General features: G+C 36.5%; 1 protein-coding gene across 3 annotated transcripts in view; it reads left to right on the top strand.

Annotated features, from left to right (window-relative positions):
• The window catches only part of VPS41 (VPS41, HOPS complex subunit), a 106,192-nt gene extending 86,095 nt beyond the window's left edge, over nt 1-20,097 (top strand). For 2 of the 3 annotated variants that reach the window (XM_021385845.1, XM_021385847.1), the window contains 8 exons: nt 1,333-1,470; nt 3,969-4,023; nt 5,098-5,238; nt 6,837-6,973; nt 15,995-16,094; nt 16,824-16,868; nt 18,212-18,291; nt 19,733-20,097. In XM_021385845.1, coding sequence (XP_021241520.1) covers nt 1,333-1,470; nt 3,969-4,023; nt 5,098-5,238; nt 6,837-6,973; nt 15,995-16,094; nt 16,824-16,868; nt 18,212-18,291; nt 19,733-19,813 — 777 coding nt within the window. In that variant the 3' untranslated portion in view covers nt 19,814-20,097. The remainder of the gene's footprint in view (nt 1-1,332; nt 1,471-3,968; nt 4,024-5,097; nt 5,239-6,836; nt 6,974-15,994; nt 16,095-16,823; nt 16,869-18,211; nt 18,292-19,732) is intronic. The other variant, XM_021385846.1, reaches the window with a different exon arrangement.

Below are 20,190 nucleotides of genomic sequence, written 5' to 3'. Positions count from 1 at the left end.
ACTGGAACAGGTTGCCCAGAGATGTGATTGATGCCCCGTCCCTGGAGACTTTCAGGGTGAGGCTGGTTAAGGCCCTGGGCAGCCTGATTGAGCTGTGGTGTCCCTGTTCCTTGCAGGGGAGTTGGACTAGATGGCCTTCAGAGGTCTATTCCAACTCGAAGGATTCTGTGATTCTGTGTATGCTGTCAATGAGCTCGCGATACTGAAATTTCATAAATCATCAGAACCAAAGTGGCTACTTCTGCTCATCCACTTTTTACCATGGTGATAGCATTTTTAAAATAGTAAAATAATATTAAAGTGTATACTTGTGAGAACTTGGTAATGTACTGCTTATTGGTTAACTTTCTCTGAGGTATTCCTTATTTGCATTGCAGATGCTTGTCCTCTCTGGTCAGTTACTTCTTGCTTGCTTCTCTCATCCTCTTTCCATACATAGAAGTGGGGTTGGATGTTGGATGCAACTCTGAAACACATTTTGCTGTTCCATTAAGACAGTGAACTGCTTATCTTTCTAGAGCAGTAACTTCCTTACACAGCAGGACTGTTCTGCTTTGTGCGGAATTACAATACATCAGAATGACTGTGGCTCCAAATTGCTATTCTGAGAGCAACTCTTCAGTTGGAGCGTGCTGTTGGTAGAATGCTTAACATGTAACTGTGATCTTGGGCTGTATTAGGGAGGGAAGTTTTAACTTGCTGCTGTGTACTGGTTGGGGCTCAAGGCATCGATCGATCTGCTGGAGAGAGTGAGTTTATGAGTCAGAGATCTGATTATAGCAAACAACTCTATGAAGTGTGCAGCCTGCAGCCCAAGAGCTTTACGAAGAAGATGCCCTCAGTTTATGGAGGGCATGCAGTTGTTTCAAAGCGTGGAGCCTGCTTCCCTTAGGTTACAAGTGGCCCTCCAGATTATTCTTTTTTTTTTTGCTCTTATAGGGAGAATGGGATTCACCCCTGTATTTATAGTATAAGTACTTCGGTTAAAATGTTCATAATCTGTACTTATCCATAATGGTCAAGCATATCTAGATAAATAAATGTTTCATTTGATGTATTTCTCCAAAGTTTTCCATAAAATTCAAAATCCATGAAGGTTAAAGTACATTTACTCAAATGTTGCTAAAAACCCGTTTTACAGAGTTAATTATGGAGAATGCTGTGATGGGAGTACTTAAGAAAAAAAAAATTAGTCTTTTGAATCAGGATTTAATCATTGTGCCTTTTAGTATGTGTTAGTACATTCCTGAGGAAATTACGTGGAGTTTTTTATGCAGTCCAAATAATCTTATGAAAGAGTTTCTGAATTCCAGTTCTTTTTTTGATTCTTAGTATTTGCACAAGCTTTTCAAAAGAGACCACCATAAAGGACAACGGTATCATGAAAAACAGATCAGTCTTTATGCTGAATATGATCGTCCAAATCTACTACCATTTCTGAGAGACAGCACGCACTGTCCACTAGAGAAGGTAAGCCCCACCAGCCATAAACACAAGTCATGGATTTTTATGTCTATTGCTTGTAGTATTGTACATTTGTAAATGTGTCTGGTACTGCCCTCTACTGCCAAAAGGAGGAATCCTTTGGCTTTGTGATTATTACCTGCAAAAGTGATGCATCTGCACCTGGCTGGTAGCCAAGACCTTTCTTTTGTAGCTCAGAATGCAGAAATCTCTGATGATTTTTAAGGCAGAAGTCCGAAATTCACACTTGATGCATGCCTAAAGCATCTTTATTTATCAGTGACTGATCTGACTTAGGCAGTGAGTTGTGGTTGCAAGAAATAAACAGTTGTTTTGAAAAATATAAGCGTAGTCAGTGTTAGATCTTGAAAAATAAATAACTTTTAACTTTACATTTTCTAGCTTTAAAAGGTCCTGAGTTACTTTCAAGTAACTTACACAATATAACATTCAGTGAACTGACAGAGACAGAAATATTTTGACTTTGTACTTTTGCTAGGAGACTGGGAATTTTACAAAGTACTGTATTGCCATCTTTTTTATCCTTTTTACATTTTCCCCTCCTTGCTTTTTCTCATCAAATAGAAAATGAACTAATGATGCTCATGTTTTTTTTTTTTTTAACACTGTTGAATTAAAGTGAATGGAATGGAAATTTGAGTTTTACACTTCATTTGGGTCAGTATTAAACGTGGTTTTGCTGTTAAGGTCTAATCTGTTGAGCTAATCTGAAAGTTTATCTCTGTATTTTCAACTGTCAGTGAACTTCTCTGTTCAATACAGGAAAATAAAACTCTGTTAGGACTGCAGCCTTGATCTTTGTTAAAATTGTCCCAATTGTCCCAAAAACTGCGTTATTTCAGTGATCTTTTTAGGCAGTGAGTTTGGTAGGGCTTCCAGCCAAAGATTTTAATCAATGATGTTTGCTTTTTTGACTGTGATTCTCACTAGATTTTGCTGTACAAATTACTTGCATGATCATGGTTTTATGTGACAAACCTTACTAGCACATCTTTTTTCTTTTGATGCAAAATAATTGCAGTTATTTCAGATCCAGCTACCTGTATTCAGTGATTGCCGGTGCAGAAAAACGTTGTGCGTAAATGATGCAACCACGTTGTTGGCACTGCTTTAGGCTGTAAACAAGAACATGTCAGAGACCCATTGCACCCGTTTTCTTCATACGCACTTCCATGTCAGGCACCATTTGATCAGACTGCCCCTCTGCTGCCATCTGTTGCACAACCACAAAATGTAATGGAATATTTCTGGGAAGATTCGGCCTCTACTGCCATACCACCGACATCCGCCTCTGATGTCATGGGCCAGCATAAAAAAAATAGAAAGCATTACTTTCGGAGCAAACTTTGTAATTTTTACCATAAATACCATATAATAGTGCCTTTTGCTACATACAGATATTTTTTCTCCAAGGAAATAAAAGGGAGAACCGTAATTTCTCAGGTCTGCAGTTTCTGTTAATCAGATTCCAGTGCTGTGCGAAAATTGAAAGAAAAAAAACAATTTAAGCTCATACTTACTATTGCCGTAGATAAATGATAAACAATGCAAGAAGTCATTCTGTTTCTTTAAAAGTAAGTCACTGCTATTCAAGTGCAGTTTAGTAAAGCTTTTATAAAACAAACAAAAGAAAGAAATATGATTGTTCCTTCTTTTCCTCTAGGGGGAGCATGGCAGTCAGTAAATGTGCAACTTCCAGAAATACTGAATACTTGATTATTTTTACTTTAACTTCTAAGTGGAGAGAAAAAAGGTTATCAGCTCTGTTTACAAAATATTCATTACCAATTATTTATACCTTCAGGCACCCAAAGTATCTGGTTGGGAAATCACTACCCTGCCCCTGAAATTCATCGTGTATATCTTTAGACTTCATAATAACCCATCTGAAACAATTTGAGAATAGAAAGAAGAGTTAATTCCTACCTGTATCTTCAGTTGTAGCTATATCTTAGGAAATTACGGTTTTGATTTCCAAGTATGAATATATTTATTTGGTGAACAATCATTTTCATAGAAATTCCCTGAGTCTTGAGTTTGCTTTCTGCTTCTGCGTTGTGAACAGACATGGCATCATTTATGGCATACCCGGTCCTGCCAATTTTACGTTGCTGAAAACTTGTTGGTAATCAGTTTGGTAATTTTAGTAACTGGGGTGTTTTTCAGCAATGCACAGGTCCTGTAACTGCTGAGAGCTAATATCATGAGCAGTTACAGAACCTGTGCATTGCTGAAAAACATCCCAGTTACTAAAATTACTTAATCATAGAGAAAAAATCAGAAAATGCCACGGAATTTCTCCTTTTAATTAATGCCAGAGGACCTGGCAGTGCATGTTAGGGAAGCTGTATTCCTGTCAAAATGAGTAATGCAACTTCATGGAAAAGTATCCTTTAGTTTCTTGTAGCATTTGTGATCAATAAAATATCTTGTTACATGGTTCCCTCTATTCTCTTTATTTCTTCTCTTGTCTTGAATTCAAGGCTCTAGAGATCTGCCAGCAGAGAAACTTTGTAGAAGAGACAGTTTATCTTCTGAGTAAGTAACTCTCACTGTGATAAATTATTACATGCTTTTAATCTTGTCATGAAGTTTATGCTGCAAAAATGTATAATGTATTGTCTACTGTCTTTTAACATACTTCTCAAAGACAAAGTTGGTATGTGGTCAGTAAAACCAAATAACATGATTTGGAAAATAAAGCAACGGATTATTCATGTGATGTCTTGCCTTGATATATTACATTGTGCTTCTGGTTTGGTGTTTTTCTGGTGTTTTTTTGGAGGTTCTGTTTTGGGAAGTTAAAGGGAGAGATTTTGGAGGGAGGGAGCAGTTTATTTTTGAGAAAACCTCCAAGAGAAGAGTAATTCTGTTTGAAGAGAGGGGAGAAATAAAACAGGTGTTTTACTCTGAGTGCATCTCAGGAGCTTAGTGTTATCTTTTGCTGAAGTGGAAGGTTTGCTTATGCTGCTTTTTTTCTTATTAAAAAATTTAATTTTAAACTATTCAGACATTAATTAACTTCCCCAGAAGGACAAGGAATCCATCTCTGAATGGGAGCTATTGTATGACTCTAAGATTTTTATGTGTGTTCATGTATGAATCATAATCAGAATGGAAAACATTTATTACTGACATAATTGATCTTTGTTTTAATAAGAACATTTTGTGGACCATTTGAGAGCGGATTTACTTAAAGAACTGTTCAGAGCTACTGCTTCCTCCTTCTTCCTCTTATTTTCCATGGGTGTAAAGCTGCACTATAGTTAGAGCAAGTCAAGTGTGTTTATACAGGTTCTTAACAAGGGATAAATCATCTTAAAGTTTATATGCATGCACACATACATACACATGAACACACTTCACCTTATGTCAAATGTTGCTGCAGTTTAGAGCCCCCAGTATGACCCACCACATCCATAAGAAAGATTCTGGGACCCAGTCCAGCAGAGTACTCTGAGCACATGTTCAGGTGATACTGATAGGTCTTTAATATGAGGGAATTTATCACTGAGAAAATTCAAAAGGAAGAACCAAAACAAGCTTCTTAAATGCTTATCAGTGCTCAGTGCTTTAGGTTTTATAAACTCTTTACTTATTTTATCCTTCTAGGTAGAATGGGTAATAGCCGCAGTGCCTTGAAGATGATAATGGAAGAACTGCAAGATGTAGATAAGGCTATTGAATTTGCCAAGGAACAAGATGATGGAGAACTTTGGGAAGACCTCATTTTATATTCTATTGACAAACCACGTAAGCAGGATAGTTTCTTAGCCTTGTCTGTGTGTTTTTTGTGGAATGCTATTGCAGGTACAGGTTTGAATTATCCACACGCATGCTAGCAAAGGCATTTTTGGATTCCCAGGGTGATGTTCTCGTTTGTAGAGCATGCCATATCTCCTCCTGCTGAGCACAGAGGCTTCCCATAAGACAGCATGTGGGCATGCTACAGAATGAGTACGTAGAGATTTAACACTTGACTAAGCTCTATGCAGTTATGTCCTTAATGACAAAGTAAGGACAAAATGGTACTTTCAGTTTGGCAGTATATGAAGGTTTATTTTTAGGCACCCTCAAAATAAACCCTGATGTTTATTGCAGCTGCTTCCCTTGGAAATTTTGAAAATGGAGAGTCTTCACCTGTCTGGCCCTCAGTTGTTGTTTTGTTTCTGTGTCATGAATACAAGATCTGTAATGACAAGAGCATTTTTGCTCTTCATCCACGGTACAAACATCTACTCAAGTTTAAAGTTCAGATGGAATCAGAAGCTGTCAGAATCTCCTAAACAGCATCAGTTTTGTTCAGGAAGCAAACTCAGAGGAGTTCAGATAACTGGGAAAATACAGAATTATTTTAACTACAAATTCTGTTAGTTTTGCCATGTCTTTTGGTGCTTTAAATCAAGACTGTAGAATCACTGCTGGGATCTTTTTTTCCAAAGGATTGAATGTCTTGTAGATTTAACATCAGAATAAATGTATTTTCATCACTTGTCCACTAATTCTGACAAGCAGCAGCAATAAAAATCTGTTACTGATTTGGAATTATGATGTTATCAAGTTATTTTATCAACAGAAATCCATATCTAAATGCAACTCATCACTAAAAACAATGCTACAGTTAGTGACGTCTTTAGAGGAAAAAGAACTCAAAGCATGTACAGTTATCTCCATTCTGTCTGCCATTATGCAGAGCTTCAGTGGTTTTCCTTATTTTGGGGCATGGAAGAAAAACACTCAGAAGAGTTCAGTTGGAATGGACCTTCAAAGATCATTGAGTCCAACTTCCTTGTAATTTCAGTGCTGACCAAAAGTTAAAGTGTGTTGCTGAGCACTGAGCTCTCAGTCTTATTTGAAATTCATCCTATTTCATTTAGCCAGTTGCATCTCAGGAAGTTGGACTTTTGTGTCAGTCTTGTCACTGTTGAGAAACATGTTCCCTTGAAGTTAAGTGGTTGCAAATATGCTTTTTAATCCTACAATTTAGAATGGAATATTCAAATAATGAAGTGAATTTTCTAGTTCTGTTTGTGCAAGTACCTTTTTTATTGAATTGAAATACGTTATTTACTTGTGGTTTTGATGACTTGCTCTGGCTACTGTGGTATCGATTTTCCAGATACCCGTGGAGTTCTATGAATAGGCAAACTGTGTCTTTATCTTCCCTAAAGGCCTATTTTCAAGTAAATGCAACTGTAAGAAAGATGTGAAGGCTATGTGAAAGTGATTTACTGCTCTCTCTGTAAAGAGCTGTCATAGAAATAGCCAATGCCTCTGTCTGCCACTGAAGCAGTCTTTAATAAGGTGGATGGATTTTTTTTCTTAATTTACTTGTCTCTTGTTTTTCACAGCTTTTATTACTGGTTTGTTGAACAATATTGGAACGCATGTTGATCCCATTCTTTTGATTCATCGTATTAAGGAAGGCATGGAGATTCCTAATTTGAGAGACTCGCTAGTGAAAATTCTTCAGGACTACAACTTGCAGGTAAATGTGTTCTTCCTGTGAAGATTTTCAGAAAGACGTCAAAAAACATTTCACCAGTGAGTAGCACAAGAAATGCCTGTCATGTAGGTTTGTTCATCTTGTTAGGACATCATTATCACAGTGACTTGGGATGAAACCTTGACAGAAAGGGTAGAAATTTGTCCAGATGAATACTCTTCTCTGGATAGCTTCCGCCTCTTCTGAATCTCTCCCATACTGTCATAAACCCGGCGAGTAAGTAGAATTTTTGAAAGACTTGGATGATTTAGGTATTTCTTTTTGATCATGACTTTCAGGATTTCAAAAAGAACAGGTCTCTTGTTCCTGTACACACCTATTTTGTGCAAGGAGTTACCCCCGACAGACAGATACAAGTTTGCATGTACTGCAAGCTGTAGTATTAGTTGCAGGTTTTTAATTGACTTCATTAGATATCACTATCCTTCCAAAATAATGCCAGTTAAATAGAGTGCAGCTTTTAAACAGTTGCATGTTGATCTTATTGCTGTCAGTTCCCTGCTGGTTGAACTGCTGATCCCACTGTTCTGCATTCTGTTGAAATCAAAAGGGAACATTTTGTGTGTGTTCACAGAGAGTGATCAAGTGCTGTTCGCATATGTACAGTGCGTCTTGGTGGCTTCAGACAAAGCTGACGAAATCATTTGGTCATGTTTTGGGGTGGGAAGAACCAATTTGTCTTCAGATAGCTTTTAACAAAATTATTTTGATATTGAAAGGATATATTTGATCTCTAGACCAGTATCTAATTTTTTTTGCTCTTGTCATTGAAATGCTTCATGGATTTTAAGTTAATTCATTATGAAGTAGATTTGGATAGCTCAAGGGCTAAAATGTATATCTATGAGGAGTAGCAGAATTAGGAAGCTTAATGTAACTTGTGCTTGGCTTGCTGGTACTATAGCAAAACAACATAGTAAAAAAAAAAGAAACTTAAGGGGACTACTTAAGGGACTGTTTTTCTTTTGAGAATTATAAGCTATAGCTTAAAATAAGGCTGCTCCTAACGTGTTACAGGTGATGTAAAGTGCACCATTATAAACAGATGGTGTCTCTGCACTGAAATTCAAAGATGTGATCGCAGCTCTTGGGCGCGCGCTCACCTAAGCAGCTTTAATTTGGCATGCTCAGTTTTGTTAGCAGAGCTGTTTCTGCATTCAGCACATACTTCAGGATACAGCTAGGACTTCAAGAAAATATTTTAAGTGGCCATTCCTAGCTGAGGACAGTTCTGTCCTAGCTTCATCATGATTGCTAGCTCATTAGCTGCTTCAAAGCCAGTCTCTGGCCTGTTTGTGTAATGCCGGATCACACCTTTTCTTCATATTGTGTAGCTTCATGGTTTGAAATCCATGTCCTGAATTCTGGCCCGGAACAACTCCTTTTATTTTGGTAAAAACTTGATTTGTATCACATAATGTACCAGACATTTCAAACTTGTACAACAACCCTGATTTCTTTGGTTAAGACTTTGTGATTTCATCTCTTCAAATCACCGGCTCTGTATGTGCATAAGTCTTACTATTCCCATTTTCAAAGACAGAAAAAAAATCTTGTTTCTAGATCCACAAATGTTGAGCATACATGAACTTATAACCCATTGCTTGGCTTGCAAGTCACTGCCAAATAAGAAAACCGTGCTGATCTTTTCATAACATTGGCTCCCCAAAAGGTATTGCACCTGATTGTGACCTCATTTGCAAGCCTTGGTAAGATTATTTTATGCAAGATTGTACTTACACAGGTGCAGATTTCCTATTATATTCCTAAATTTCCTTTGCAGTAAACTTTTCACAAGATGTGATTTCATATATGTCTAGAAGCTAAAAGCAGGTCTTCTTAGACTTTTTCTCTTTGAAAACAATTCTTAAAATCCCAACAAAAGCAGGTGAATTATATTGAATGGCTGCCAAATCATGCCATATGTAGCTTACAGTGTTTTAGTGAATCCAGCAAAGTCTATTAATGTAACAAAATTTGTTTTAACTTCTTTCTAATCTGACATCTTTTGAATAATGTAAGTTTTTATCAAAGCTGGCATGTTGTAAATTGATTACTTCGTTTTAACTAATTACCATCCATTAGATGAATGCTGCAACCGTTATATGTGCTACCCTAAGCTCACCTCAGCTTTAAAGTAAAGTGGATAGTTTACATAATTGTGAAGGGATTAGTACATGTGCTGCAACCAAACAAACATGACTCTGAAAGAGATATTAGATATTCTATTGGGTAAAAAGAAAATGCAGATAATGTGAGACTTATCTCTTAGACAGTAAGTTCAAATAAGTATTACAAATTTATTTCTGCCTGGTTTTACAGCTGTGCTGTATTTACAGTTAGGAATCTATTCAGCTGCCTTATTATTGCTGTAAGAATACCCATTTTTATTTTCCTGTTTCAGGAAATGCAATTTTGCATGACTTATAGATGAGCACAGGCTTCAGAATTTTCCTAAACAGTGTAAGGTGTAAGCACTCATGTAAGTGCTTTTCTGAATTCGGATTAGAGCTCCAAGTGGTTACTGCCTTTTTCTGTTTTCCTTCCCTTCCTGGGAAACATGTTTATAATGTTCTGTTTGTCATTATCAAAGTTAATGTATTAAAACCGTAACAGAGCCGTAGTAGCAATTTTAGTGTTTATATACAGTAACACTCATAGACAAAGTTACGAAGATGTGGATAGTAAAGATAAAGTTATAATTGTTTGCATTTCAACAATATTTATCAAGTGTAGTCTAAAACTTTTTTTTATATCTAACTCCTGAAATCTAATTCTTCAGTGCCATAAATTTATAGATGAAATAGACCAAAAACTACTTCCTTTGAATTTATAAACTCCTGAAGATGACATGTCTTGAAGAGAAACCTACCATTTATTAAAGTGACGTGTTCCTAGCACATTTTCTATTTAACAGCAAATAAATCACCTTTCTCCAGTCAACGTTTTCAGTATAACTAAATATCATCCAAATCTATGGCAGGCAAACCAAATTGGCCTAAGTCATATTGATATCCTGACAAAAGCTTAATAGTTTTCATCTCTACTGCTTGCACTTAAAAGTGCTTCCAAAAATGCAAAATCAAAACTAAGCTATCTCTGTATAACTGAAAAGTTGTTGTCAGTGTGACTTTACAAACTGATCTTGTATTTACTTAGATAAGAGCACTCGCCAGCTATATTGCCTTTTCTGTCATCCAGCAGTCCTTTTAAATTCTTAAAACTGCAGGTACGTTTTTTTCTGCTGAAAGTTAGGGTTCAGTTGGAATAAAATCTTTTTTTACAATCTTCTGAAGACAAACTGTATTTAACTGGAGTTCCTCTACAAGAACATCTTCACTGGAGGAACAAGAAAAAAAAGTCAGTTCTGAACCTTGGGAAGATCCAGTCCTCTTCAGCAATAGTGAAATGTTTGACTGTGGGGAATGCTTTCTCCTAGGATGTCCAGCCTGTCTTCGGTCATTAATGTGTAAATTCCTGTCATGAGACACTTCCTAGGCACAGATTTTTCCATCTGATGCGTGTTATTCTGCTTCATGTTTCAACGTAGCAGGAGTTAGAACATGTCAGTATCTGCTGACACTCATTTAGGCTTTATGGACACCAGCTTCATACTCTTGCAGCCAAAGGCTGTGGTTGTTTGAAGATCATTCTAAAAATGCAAATAATTTGCTAGTAAGCAAAAAGCTTACTAATGCTGGTAACTTGTTACCAATGCTAGTAACTAGTTACTTTTTGCTAGTAAGCAAAAAGCTTACCATGCTTACGAAAGTAAGCATGGTGTTTGCCTGTTTTGAGCCCCTTAAATTGAATGGATACAAACAGCTTAGATTTGGTTGGCTCCAGAAAATACTATCATTCTTATGTAATTTACTTTACACACTGCAGCTGTTGCTTCTTGGTACAGGTCTCTTCTGAGACTCATACAGATCTTATATTCCCATTAGGACTTTTGCAGTGCAATTTTTAAAAATATCTCTTAGCAAACAGTGTGAGGCCAGTATTGCTTTTGTTTGAAAATCACAGCAAAATTGACATTTACCAGGATTTCTGTGCAATGTGTATTTTTTTTTTCTAATGAAACTGATGCTAATTAGTTTCTTGGGGCTTTTTTAATCCATCATCTCTGGACCAAAACTCATTATTCTCTCTGTAATGTGTACTTGAACTTTGTATTTGCCTTTAATATTCAGTTCCCTGGGAATTAAATTGAAAAGAAATACAAAATCTCGTTTATTTAAGTCTCTGGTAATGGATAACACAGTGGTCTTAACTTAGGAGTCTGGGAGCATTTCTTAAAACATTTCTTAAATCATATAATCCCACCCTAGGTCTGCAGTTTCTATAGTTGTCGTATCACACTTATTTCTCACAGAGAAGGCTGATCTTAAAAGCCCCATATTTGTTTACTCCTGTGTTAGTTATAAGTCTGTTACATATTCTGAATTTATAAAATAAGAGTCTACCTAAGTGAAATACTAGAAATGCTTGTGTAGTTGGAGGAGACTTAAATACCTCCCTTATTTCAGAATGTGCTTAATTTTTCAACCTCTGACAATTTTTAGAAAAAGACTTCAAAAGATTTTGGTATTCTAATATTGTTGTCCCCACACATACTCAATGGTCTTAGAATTGAAAAGCAATTCAGTTAGATCCAGTAGCTGTAGGTTTTGTGGATTAGCCATTTTATTCAAATGATGAGTTTAAACTTGGATTGAACCTGCGGTAACTCTGATGGAGTCTGTCCATCCATAATTCTCTCATTCACAGCGTTCACATCCATTCATTCGTAACAGAGGCTATGAACCAGCAGATGCCAATGGTAATGATGAGTGCTGGTTGAAAGCATCTGGAGGAGCTGTTAGAGTTTCCTCCTGGATGTGAATATGCAGCTGTTCAGACATCTTGGAGGCACTAGGGGACAGGTGGTAGCTTGCATAGTGAGACACTCACTGCTTGGTTGTAGTGACTAAATGTAACATAATTGTAATTGGGGTTACGATGCATTTTGGAGATTTTTGGGTAATTGTCCTTGAGAAACTCAGGCTTTGTTGAGTGCTAAGCTGAATCAAGGCCCGAATGTATTCCTTGTGCTTTGAGTGTAACCATCAAATTCACTGCATACTGCAGTGTTTTCCTTTAAAGGTAATGTTAAGCATATACAAATCAGGTCTTTATTCATTACAAGGGATGCTCCAAAAGTAGTGCCTCTTTTTTTATTGTCCTGTCCCATAACATCGGGGGCAGATGTTGGTGGTATGGCAGTAGAGGTTGAACCTTCCCGCCGGTATTCCATTACATTTTGTTGCTATGCTACAGATGGCAGCAGAAGGGCCATCTGTAGCGCAACAAAATGATGTCTGACATGGAAGTGCATCCGAAGCAAAGGTGTGGAATTGAATTCCTCCATGTGGACAAATTGTACTCATAGACATTCATCAATACTTGCTGAATATTTTTGGAGACCAAACAGTGAATGTTGGTGCAGTGAGGTGATGTGTGATGCATTTCAGCAGTGGGAACAGTAATGTGAAAGAGAAGCCATGTTCCAGACAGCCATGCACAGCTGTCATAACACAGAAGAGCATCTCAATCAGCTAATCCTCACGAATCAGCAGATTACAATCAGGGAACTGTGTACAGAGCTGAATATCAGCTTCAATACATTGGAAACAATGGTGACAACATTGGAATGTTGCAAAGTTTGCACAGGTGGGTTCAGTGAATGCTCACACAGGAACAGAAAGAACACCGTATACAAGTTTGTCAGAGCATATTGAAGCAATATGAGGCTTAAGGTGACAGTTTTCTGGATCACATCGTAACCAGTGAGCAGACATGATGCCACCACTATTAGCCAGAATCAAAATGGCAGTCCGTGGAGTGGTGACATGGGAATTCCCCATCAAAGAAAAAGTTCAAGATGCAGCTCTCAGCAGGTGAAGTTATGTGCACTGTCTTTTAGGATAGGAAAGAAGTGATCCTTCTTCTTCAGTTTTCGGGAACTCGGACAGACCATCAACTGTGACCACTAAATCGTGGCACTGACTAAGCTGAAGGCTCAAACTTCCAGAGTCAGGCCAATGAAGAAGACAACCTTTCTCTGGCAGCATGGTAACAGCAGACCCCATCCCAATTTGAAGACCATGGAGCACATTGCCTGTCATGGCTGGACTGTCCTACCACACCCACTGTACAGTCTGGATTTGGCGCCTTTTGACTTCCATTTATTTAGGCTGATGAAAAATAGACTGTGTGAGCAACATTTTCCTAGCAATTACACAATCATAGCATCTGTGAAGCAATGGGCCAGCTCCACTGGTGCAGATTTTTAGTAGTGCAGTACTCATGCTCTTGTTCATCACTGGCAAAAATGCATAACTAATGGTGGTGACTATGTTGAGAAGTAGTGTTTTGTAGCTGAGAATTTATTATATCAAATAGTATTACTGTGCTCTTTGTATCTGTTGTAGTTTCCATGGAAATAAATAGGAGGCATTACTTTTGGAGCGACCTACATGAATAGCAGTTTCCGTTGCTTGTGATTTTAATTATGCAGTTGCAGCTTTTCTAGTGTAGTCAGAATATGAACTCCAGTTCTTTTTTGCAATAAATATTTTGGTTCCAGACAATTTCATTAATTTGGTGAAGCACCAGATCCATTTAAAACTTCTTTCTCTAACCTTACCATGTTGTCTTACTTGTGTTTACAGTGCTGTGCTTTTTAAAGGGCAAAACATTTCTGTTTCATAAGACTTTTTGTTTCTGTAGGTAGCATCCTCTTTGATTCCTATTTCATCTCCTTAGAGAACGGTTTCATTACAGCTTTATGTCTGATGTCAGTTTTAACAACTGTAGTCTAATCTTCAGGCACAGATAAATACTTTTCCCTCCTTTTATTATGAAGAAGTTCATTCAAACATTCTTTCTCCCTCTGTCTCACCTCCAAATCCCCTCTCTTGCTTCTCTTTCTACAATTCTTGTATTATCCATCTCTTCTTTGAGCTCTTCAAGTCTGTTTCTACAGAAGTGTTGATTTATTACCTTGACATTTTATATTTCACATTCTTCATTGCAAGTTCCTTCTACATAATGGTAGCTGCATCTTGTATTCCACTTCTAGGAAAATAAAGTCTGACAATCAATCATTGAATATGGTATGGAAAATCTTAGTGCAGTTTAACCGTTGCAGATAAGGTGCTGCATATGTCTTGTAACATATTTCTGTTTCTTCTGTTTTTTAAGGTTCAAATAGTGTTGAGGTTTTCATGTGATGTAATTGATATTGTTTTGGTCTTGTTTGTTTTGTTCTGATCTTCTTTTGTTAGTGAAGTTTTCCTGTTGGCACACTGTATTTTAAGTAGAAAATAGCAAGTCACTGTATCTCTATTCCACCATTCTCAGTGTTTTCTTTGTTCCTTTTACTTAAACATCCAATTTTTTATCTGCTTGTGCTAAGTGCAGCTAGCAAGGACTCCAGTAAATAGCCAAAGAGGACCTCGTCCATTTTGAGTTGTTTACCTATCTTTGTGATACAGTTTACTGATTGAGAATATTTTGAATTGGGCAGAGCACTCATCTTGAAAGATCGTCTTATCCAGTTGTTGCTGCAAAAAGTTTCTAAGTTCTTTTTTTTTTTTTTTAATCTAGTGACATTTTTCTATACTTAAAGCAAAGTTTGCCTTTCTCTGTTGCCCTTGGGTAATGTTGGGGGAAGGAAAAGGGCATATTCAGATAGCTCCTGAGATTATCACACATAAAATTGATTGATTTTCTAACTGTTTGTTTTGCATTCAGCTTCTTGAGCTCTGAAGTGTTTTATACAGCTCAGTGTGTCCAGTACTGGAGAATGTCATTTACCCACTGACATGCCCAGTTTGAAATGTTTAATGTTAATCAATTTAATTTTTTTTTATGTATTTCAGATATGCAGTCTTAATTGCATATCATTCTGGCAGCATGTCATGTTTAGTTCACAGTGGTATGTAAGAAGATGAGATTTTGGGCAGCGTTCACCTGGCTGTGAAACCTATTGTTATACTTCTTTTTAGATACTTGCATCAGCAGCATCTTGCTCTGGTTTAGAATGCTCATTGTCTCCTGTAGTGCAAATTATCAGGAGAAACAAATAGACATTGCCTCCTTGTAACACTTTTTCTGGTTTGTAGGTTTGTTCAGCTTAAAACTGATTGTGAATCTCTTTCAAAGGACTTTTCAGAAGAATTCTGATCTTGGAAAGCAAATTTCCAAGTATCGGTTGAATATGGGGTGGGGGCAAGAAAAATTCCACAACCTTTATTTAGGTTTGTCTTATTGTCGTGAACCTTCTTCAGTAAGCATTGGGAAATAGTGCTGTGTGTAATTTTGATGCCAAAGATCTCTCTTGTGTTTCACAACACTGGCAGACAATAACAATCTCATGTAAAATACAAAAGTTAAAAAAGTAATCTGAAGAATTTTTGCAAAGGATGAACAAGGTCTAACCTCTGGTTTATTGCATGGGCTTTTAACACGGCTTACTGAATGACATGTGATCAGGAAATGCATATGATCAAAATAAATTTTAAATTGTTGGGTTTTGAAAGGTTTTAGGATAACCATGTGTATTTCCTAAAGTAGACAGGGAAGATATGTACAGAGGAAGTTTTGAAGTGGTTTAGAATCCAATTGTTAGGGGCAGTGTAAAGAAATACCTCTGTTGTATTTTGTTAAGAGAAGTTTTTCAGAAGAAGATCATTATTTATGATAATAATATTTTTGCAAAGGATTTTATTTTTCTGAGGTCTTTCATTTTTTTTTTTAATAGTTTTTTAACATTTAAGTAGAGGTTCCTTCCCTCCTATCCTTTTTTCCCTCACTGCTTGAAAATCTAATATCTTGGAAAGGCTTAAACATTTGTTGTTCTCTCTATAGCAGCAGAAACCCAGAGATGGCTTAGCAGGATTATGGTTATGCCCACCTATTTAACAACAACTGCTGTACTTTGTGTTCTTTGCACAACAGATCTTGCTGCGGGAAGGCTGCAAGAAGATTCTTGTTGCTGACTCTCTTTCTTTGTTGAAGAAAATGCATCGAACTCAAATGAAGGGCGTTCTAGTAGATGGTGGGTACAGAGGAAACGTGGTGACTCAGTCTTTTCTGTGGTTATAGAGCTAAGCCATGTGACAGTCCATTTTGAAAGCTGCTGGAAAACTTGAATATTACTTCTTATTTGTAGAGACAAGATCCATCATGTAGCTTTTTGTCTGCTCAGTCTCTGCATAGCTGGTAATATATTGCATCCTGCAATTTGTCTGTAAAGGTGGAAAATGCTTTTCGGTGCCAAGACAGATAGACAGGTAATAATATTCTGCAACAAGATAGTTTTTTAAAAATGGTTGAAAATATTTTGTGAGGCTCTATTGATGTGCATGAGCAGTTCTGTGATTTATGCAGGATGTGTGTTAATACCAAGAGTTGATGGAAAGACAAGATCAGAGCTTCTGCTGGAAAAATGCTGCAGAGAAGTCAGGAAGACGTCTTATACTGATTTTTTTTTTTTTTGAGTTTGCCTTGCACCTCTGCTGCTCTGATATTAGTCTAGCTCCTGCAGTTCTTCCTGCACCAAAATCAGAGAATCTGTACAATTTTCCTGCTGTTAATAGAAATGCTGCTTTAGTATTACTCTCTAATTTCCAGTGGGTCTGTGTGAGTATCTTAAGTTAATACTCTAAGGTGAAGATCAATTTCTGTAATAGCAATCTGTAAATGCCTGTTTTATATCTAAGAAAAGTAAATGTGGGATTTGTTAACAAAATATTACAGATTTGCTTCAATTTTTTTTTTTTTCCAGAGGAAAATATCTGTGAATCATGCCTGTCTCCAGTACTTCCTTCAGGTAGGATGCTTTTCTGGAAGAAAAAGAATATTTTTATATTTTTAGAGGAATTACTGTTTGCTGCTATTCATAGAAATGTGTAATACTCTCCCTTGATAATCACTGAATAAATTTTAGTCTCCTATGCAAAGCTTGCATATGAATTCTAATTTGGAAATGGAGTCTGGTTTTGATTGTAGTAAACCTAGACTTTATTTCTTCTTTTTTACTCATGTTTGATTTATTTCCTGTTTTGAAATACGTAGTATGGAAGGCAACTTTAATCAGTCAGCTTGCATATTCTGGAAGATTATCAGAATCATAGAACAAAGCAGATCCTGTCAAATTTTGTTTAAATTTGTATTTCAATTTAGACTGAACTTGCAGACTATAAACTTCTATGCGATGTAAGATTTACAACACTTTAAAACATCTTCTGACATTAGTCTTGAAACTAGAAATTCAGTATATTATTTTTGAAGATGTACTTTCTGCAAGGGAACTAATTTCAGAAATATCAGTATAGTTGCTAGACATCTTAAGAAGTAGTAGTTTGACCAGGAGAATATCTGTCGTGGCATCTTCAAACAAGAACGTGTAAGGCAAAGTATCTGGATGCAACTATTTTTTGTTTGCCAGCAGTGGATAGCCCAATAAAATCTTTTCCAGTTATTTAATCTTGTTTCTACCATCTTTTGCTTTAAAAAGAAGAAAAATATAGTAAATACAGCTGTACTATGACCGCATGCACCAACATACAGGCCAGAACAGACACTTGGTGCTAGAAAACCTGACAGAGTTGGACGTGCTAGTGCCCTGAGAGATGGGCATATACTGATGAGTGTGGTGATTGTTCTTTGAATATGTGAATACTGTGTGGAGGTTTCTAATTGGGCTAAATATTCATAAATCAACGTGCACTTACACAGCTTGTTGCCACATTTAAAGCTTATTTCCTGGAAGCGTAGACTCTGGTAATACTCAGTATTTTGGTTTTCCCTTCACTAATACAAGAGTGGGTTTTGTTAACGTTTCTTCAAAATGGCTGAATTATTTGGTGGTAGATTATTCTTTGCCCTCCCCAGATTTAGCATGTGGCACATATTAACCTGAAAATTCCAGTTGAAAATGTGTGCATTTAAGCCTCAGAATAAAATCATCTTGTAACTCCACCACTAGGACACGTACCTGATAGCATCACTCTGTGTGATTTCTATAAAAAAGACAGAATAACTTGTAAAACTAATGTGATAATGGTATGACTTGATGTTTCTGTGTATATAATCAAACAGGACTACTGCTGTAGCCACCGAATCCTTTGTTCCATTGTCCTTTTGTAATAAATTTACCTTTCTCTTTTGCAGATGCATCCAAGTCCTTCAACGTGGTAGTGTTCCACTGCAGACACATGTTTCACAAAGAATGTCTCCCAGTATCTAACACAGTAAGGAACTAGCTTAATCTCTGTCACTTCTGCTGAAGACAAGAAGACAAATAATTTATCTCATCTCTGGGGAAGGGCATGGTTCTATCAGGGATTATAATGTGATTACAGTTATTATTTTTAATGATGCTTTGTAATGGTATATGACTAGGAAAGGGATATTTGGGACTGCTGCAAGCAAAATATGTCCGGTTTAGAAACAAATTGCTGCTGTTTGAGACGTATTTCATCACCTTTCTCAGTCTAAATTTTCAATATACGGTATAACTTTGACTAATATGGGGAATATGACCTGTTTGAATTTTCTTAATTCTTTTCCACTGCAGTAGTTTTATTCTTGTTTTTAACATAATTAATTAGTTATTTTCTTGAGTTGTATTATGTGATCCTGACTGGGAAGAAAAATACTTGTGTGTTTGATAAAGTGAATATTTAAATATCCTTGTAACCTTTTTTTATGCTTAGAATGTTTTTCTTTGTTGGGGAAATAGGGTTTTTTGAATGAAAGCAAACCAAAAAAAGTAAGTTGTAGATATAACTAGGTTTGAATTTAGAAATGAAAGCATCTAAAGGGTAACAAAATCACAAAGAAAATGGAATTTAAGATTTGCTAATTCTATTTTGCTCTCTGAAAATGAACATCTAGTAAAACAAAACAAAACTTTGTTGAGTCACTTCATCTGCAAGTAACCAAGCAAAGTGGTTGTAACTGTATGGTACAGTTCATATACTTAAATATGTTATCAAAATCTGAATGAATTAGATCACTTGCACAAGAAAGCTTACCATCTAGTAAAGAAAGCTTACCATCTAGTAAATATTTATTCTAACAATATTTATCAATCACAAATTTGATTATCTGACAAATATTGTAAAACCTGTGTAACAATCACAATTTTCTGAAAGAGGGTTGGGGCTGGATAACTCATGAGATGTGATTTTTAAATGTGATGTTTACCTGTTGATGTATATTACATTAATACACAGGTATCTGTCTGTATCTTAAATAAATCATTAAGATCCCTTCCAACGTGAGCCATTCTATGAAATTCTCCACTGCTATAGTATTTCTTGGCCTTAGTCAGTTGTGTTACTGATATTTGGTTACTGATGATGTACCAAAGGGAAAGTAGTGCATAAAGTATCACAGAGTACTAAACATAGCAGTAGCAATAGTCATTTGGTAGTAAATTGTACACCCCCTTCAGAGGGCTGATAATACACTTGGAGTGAGTGGTGTACTACCCTTTGACTCCAGAACAACCTGCTTTATTCTGTTCAGCAATGTCACGTTCCTAAACCTATCCATGACTTCATCTATAGGCAACAGCCTGAATGTGAATACTAACACTGGGATGAGCATTAGCAATTTTCATTCATCTTATCATATTCTAACTTGAATATATTTGTCTAAGACACTTGTTTTCTTTTTAATTTCCAGGTGTCTTCTGTCCAGTTCTGCAACATATGCAGTGCCAAACACCGAGGACCAGGAAGTGCAATACTGGAGATGAAGAAATAGCAGTCCCCTAGTTCTCCATACCAGTGTGTGACACCAGGTCTGTTAGGACCGTGCAGAGGCACTGTGGTTTCTGTTAGTCATCATTTCTGTAAATAATTCTGACTGCTATTTAAAACTGGTTTCTATAAGTTATCCCGCTTATTGAACACTTTCTGGAAAGAGAAAATGTGAAAATCTTTGCTTAGTAGATCTTTGTTATGTAATTCATATCTCACTATTCCCATGCTCGGCTTGTTCTTTACTTAACTCTGGAACAGAGAAGGAAAATAAAAAGAGGAAACGAAGTCTGGAGATTTATTCTTGGTATCAGTTAAAGTGCTTCACAGATTGGAGACATACCATGGTCATGTAAAGAAAAATGGATTAATGTGAATTCT

This window comes from Numida meleagris, chromosome 2, assembly GCF_002078875.1.
Source record: "Numida meleagris isolate 19003 breed g44 Domestic line chromosome 2, NumMel1.0, whole genome shotgun sequence".
Taxonomy (NCBI): domain Eukaryota; kingdom Metazoa; phylum Chordata; class Aves; order Galliformes; family Numididae; genus Numida; species Numida meleagris.
This window is presented reverse-complemented; position numbering and strand designations above follow the sequence as displayed.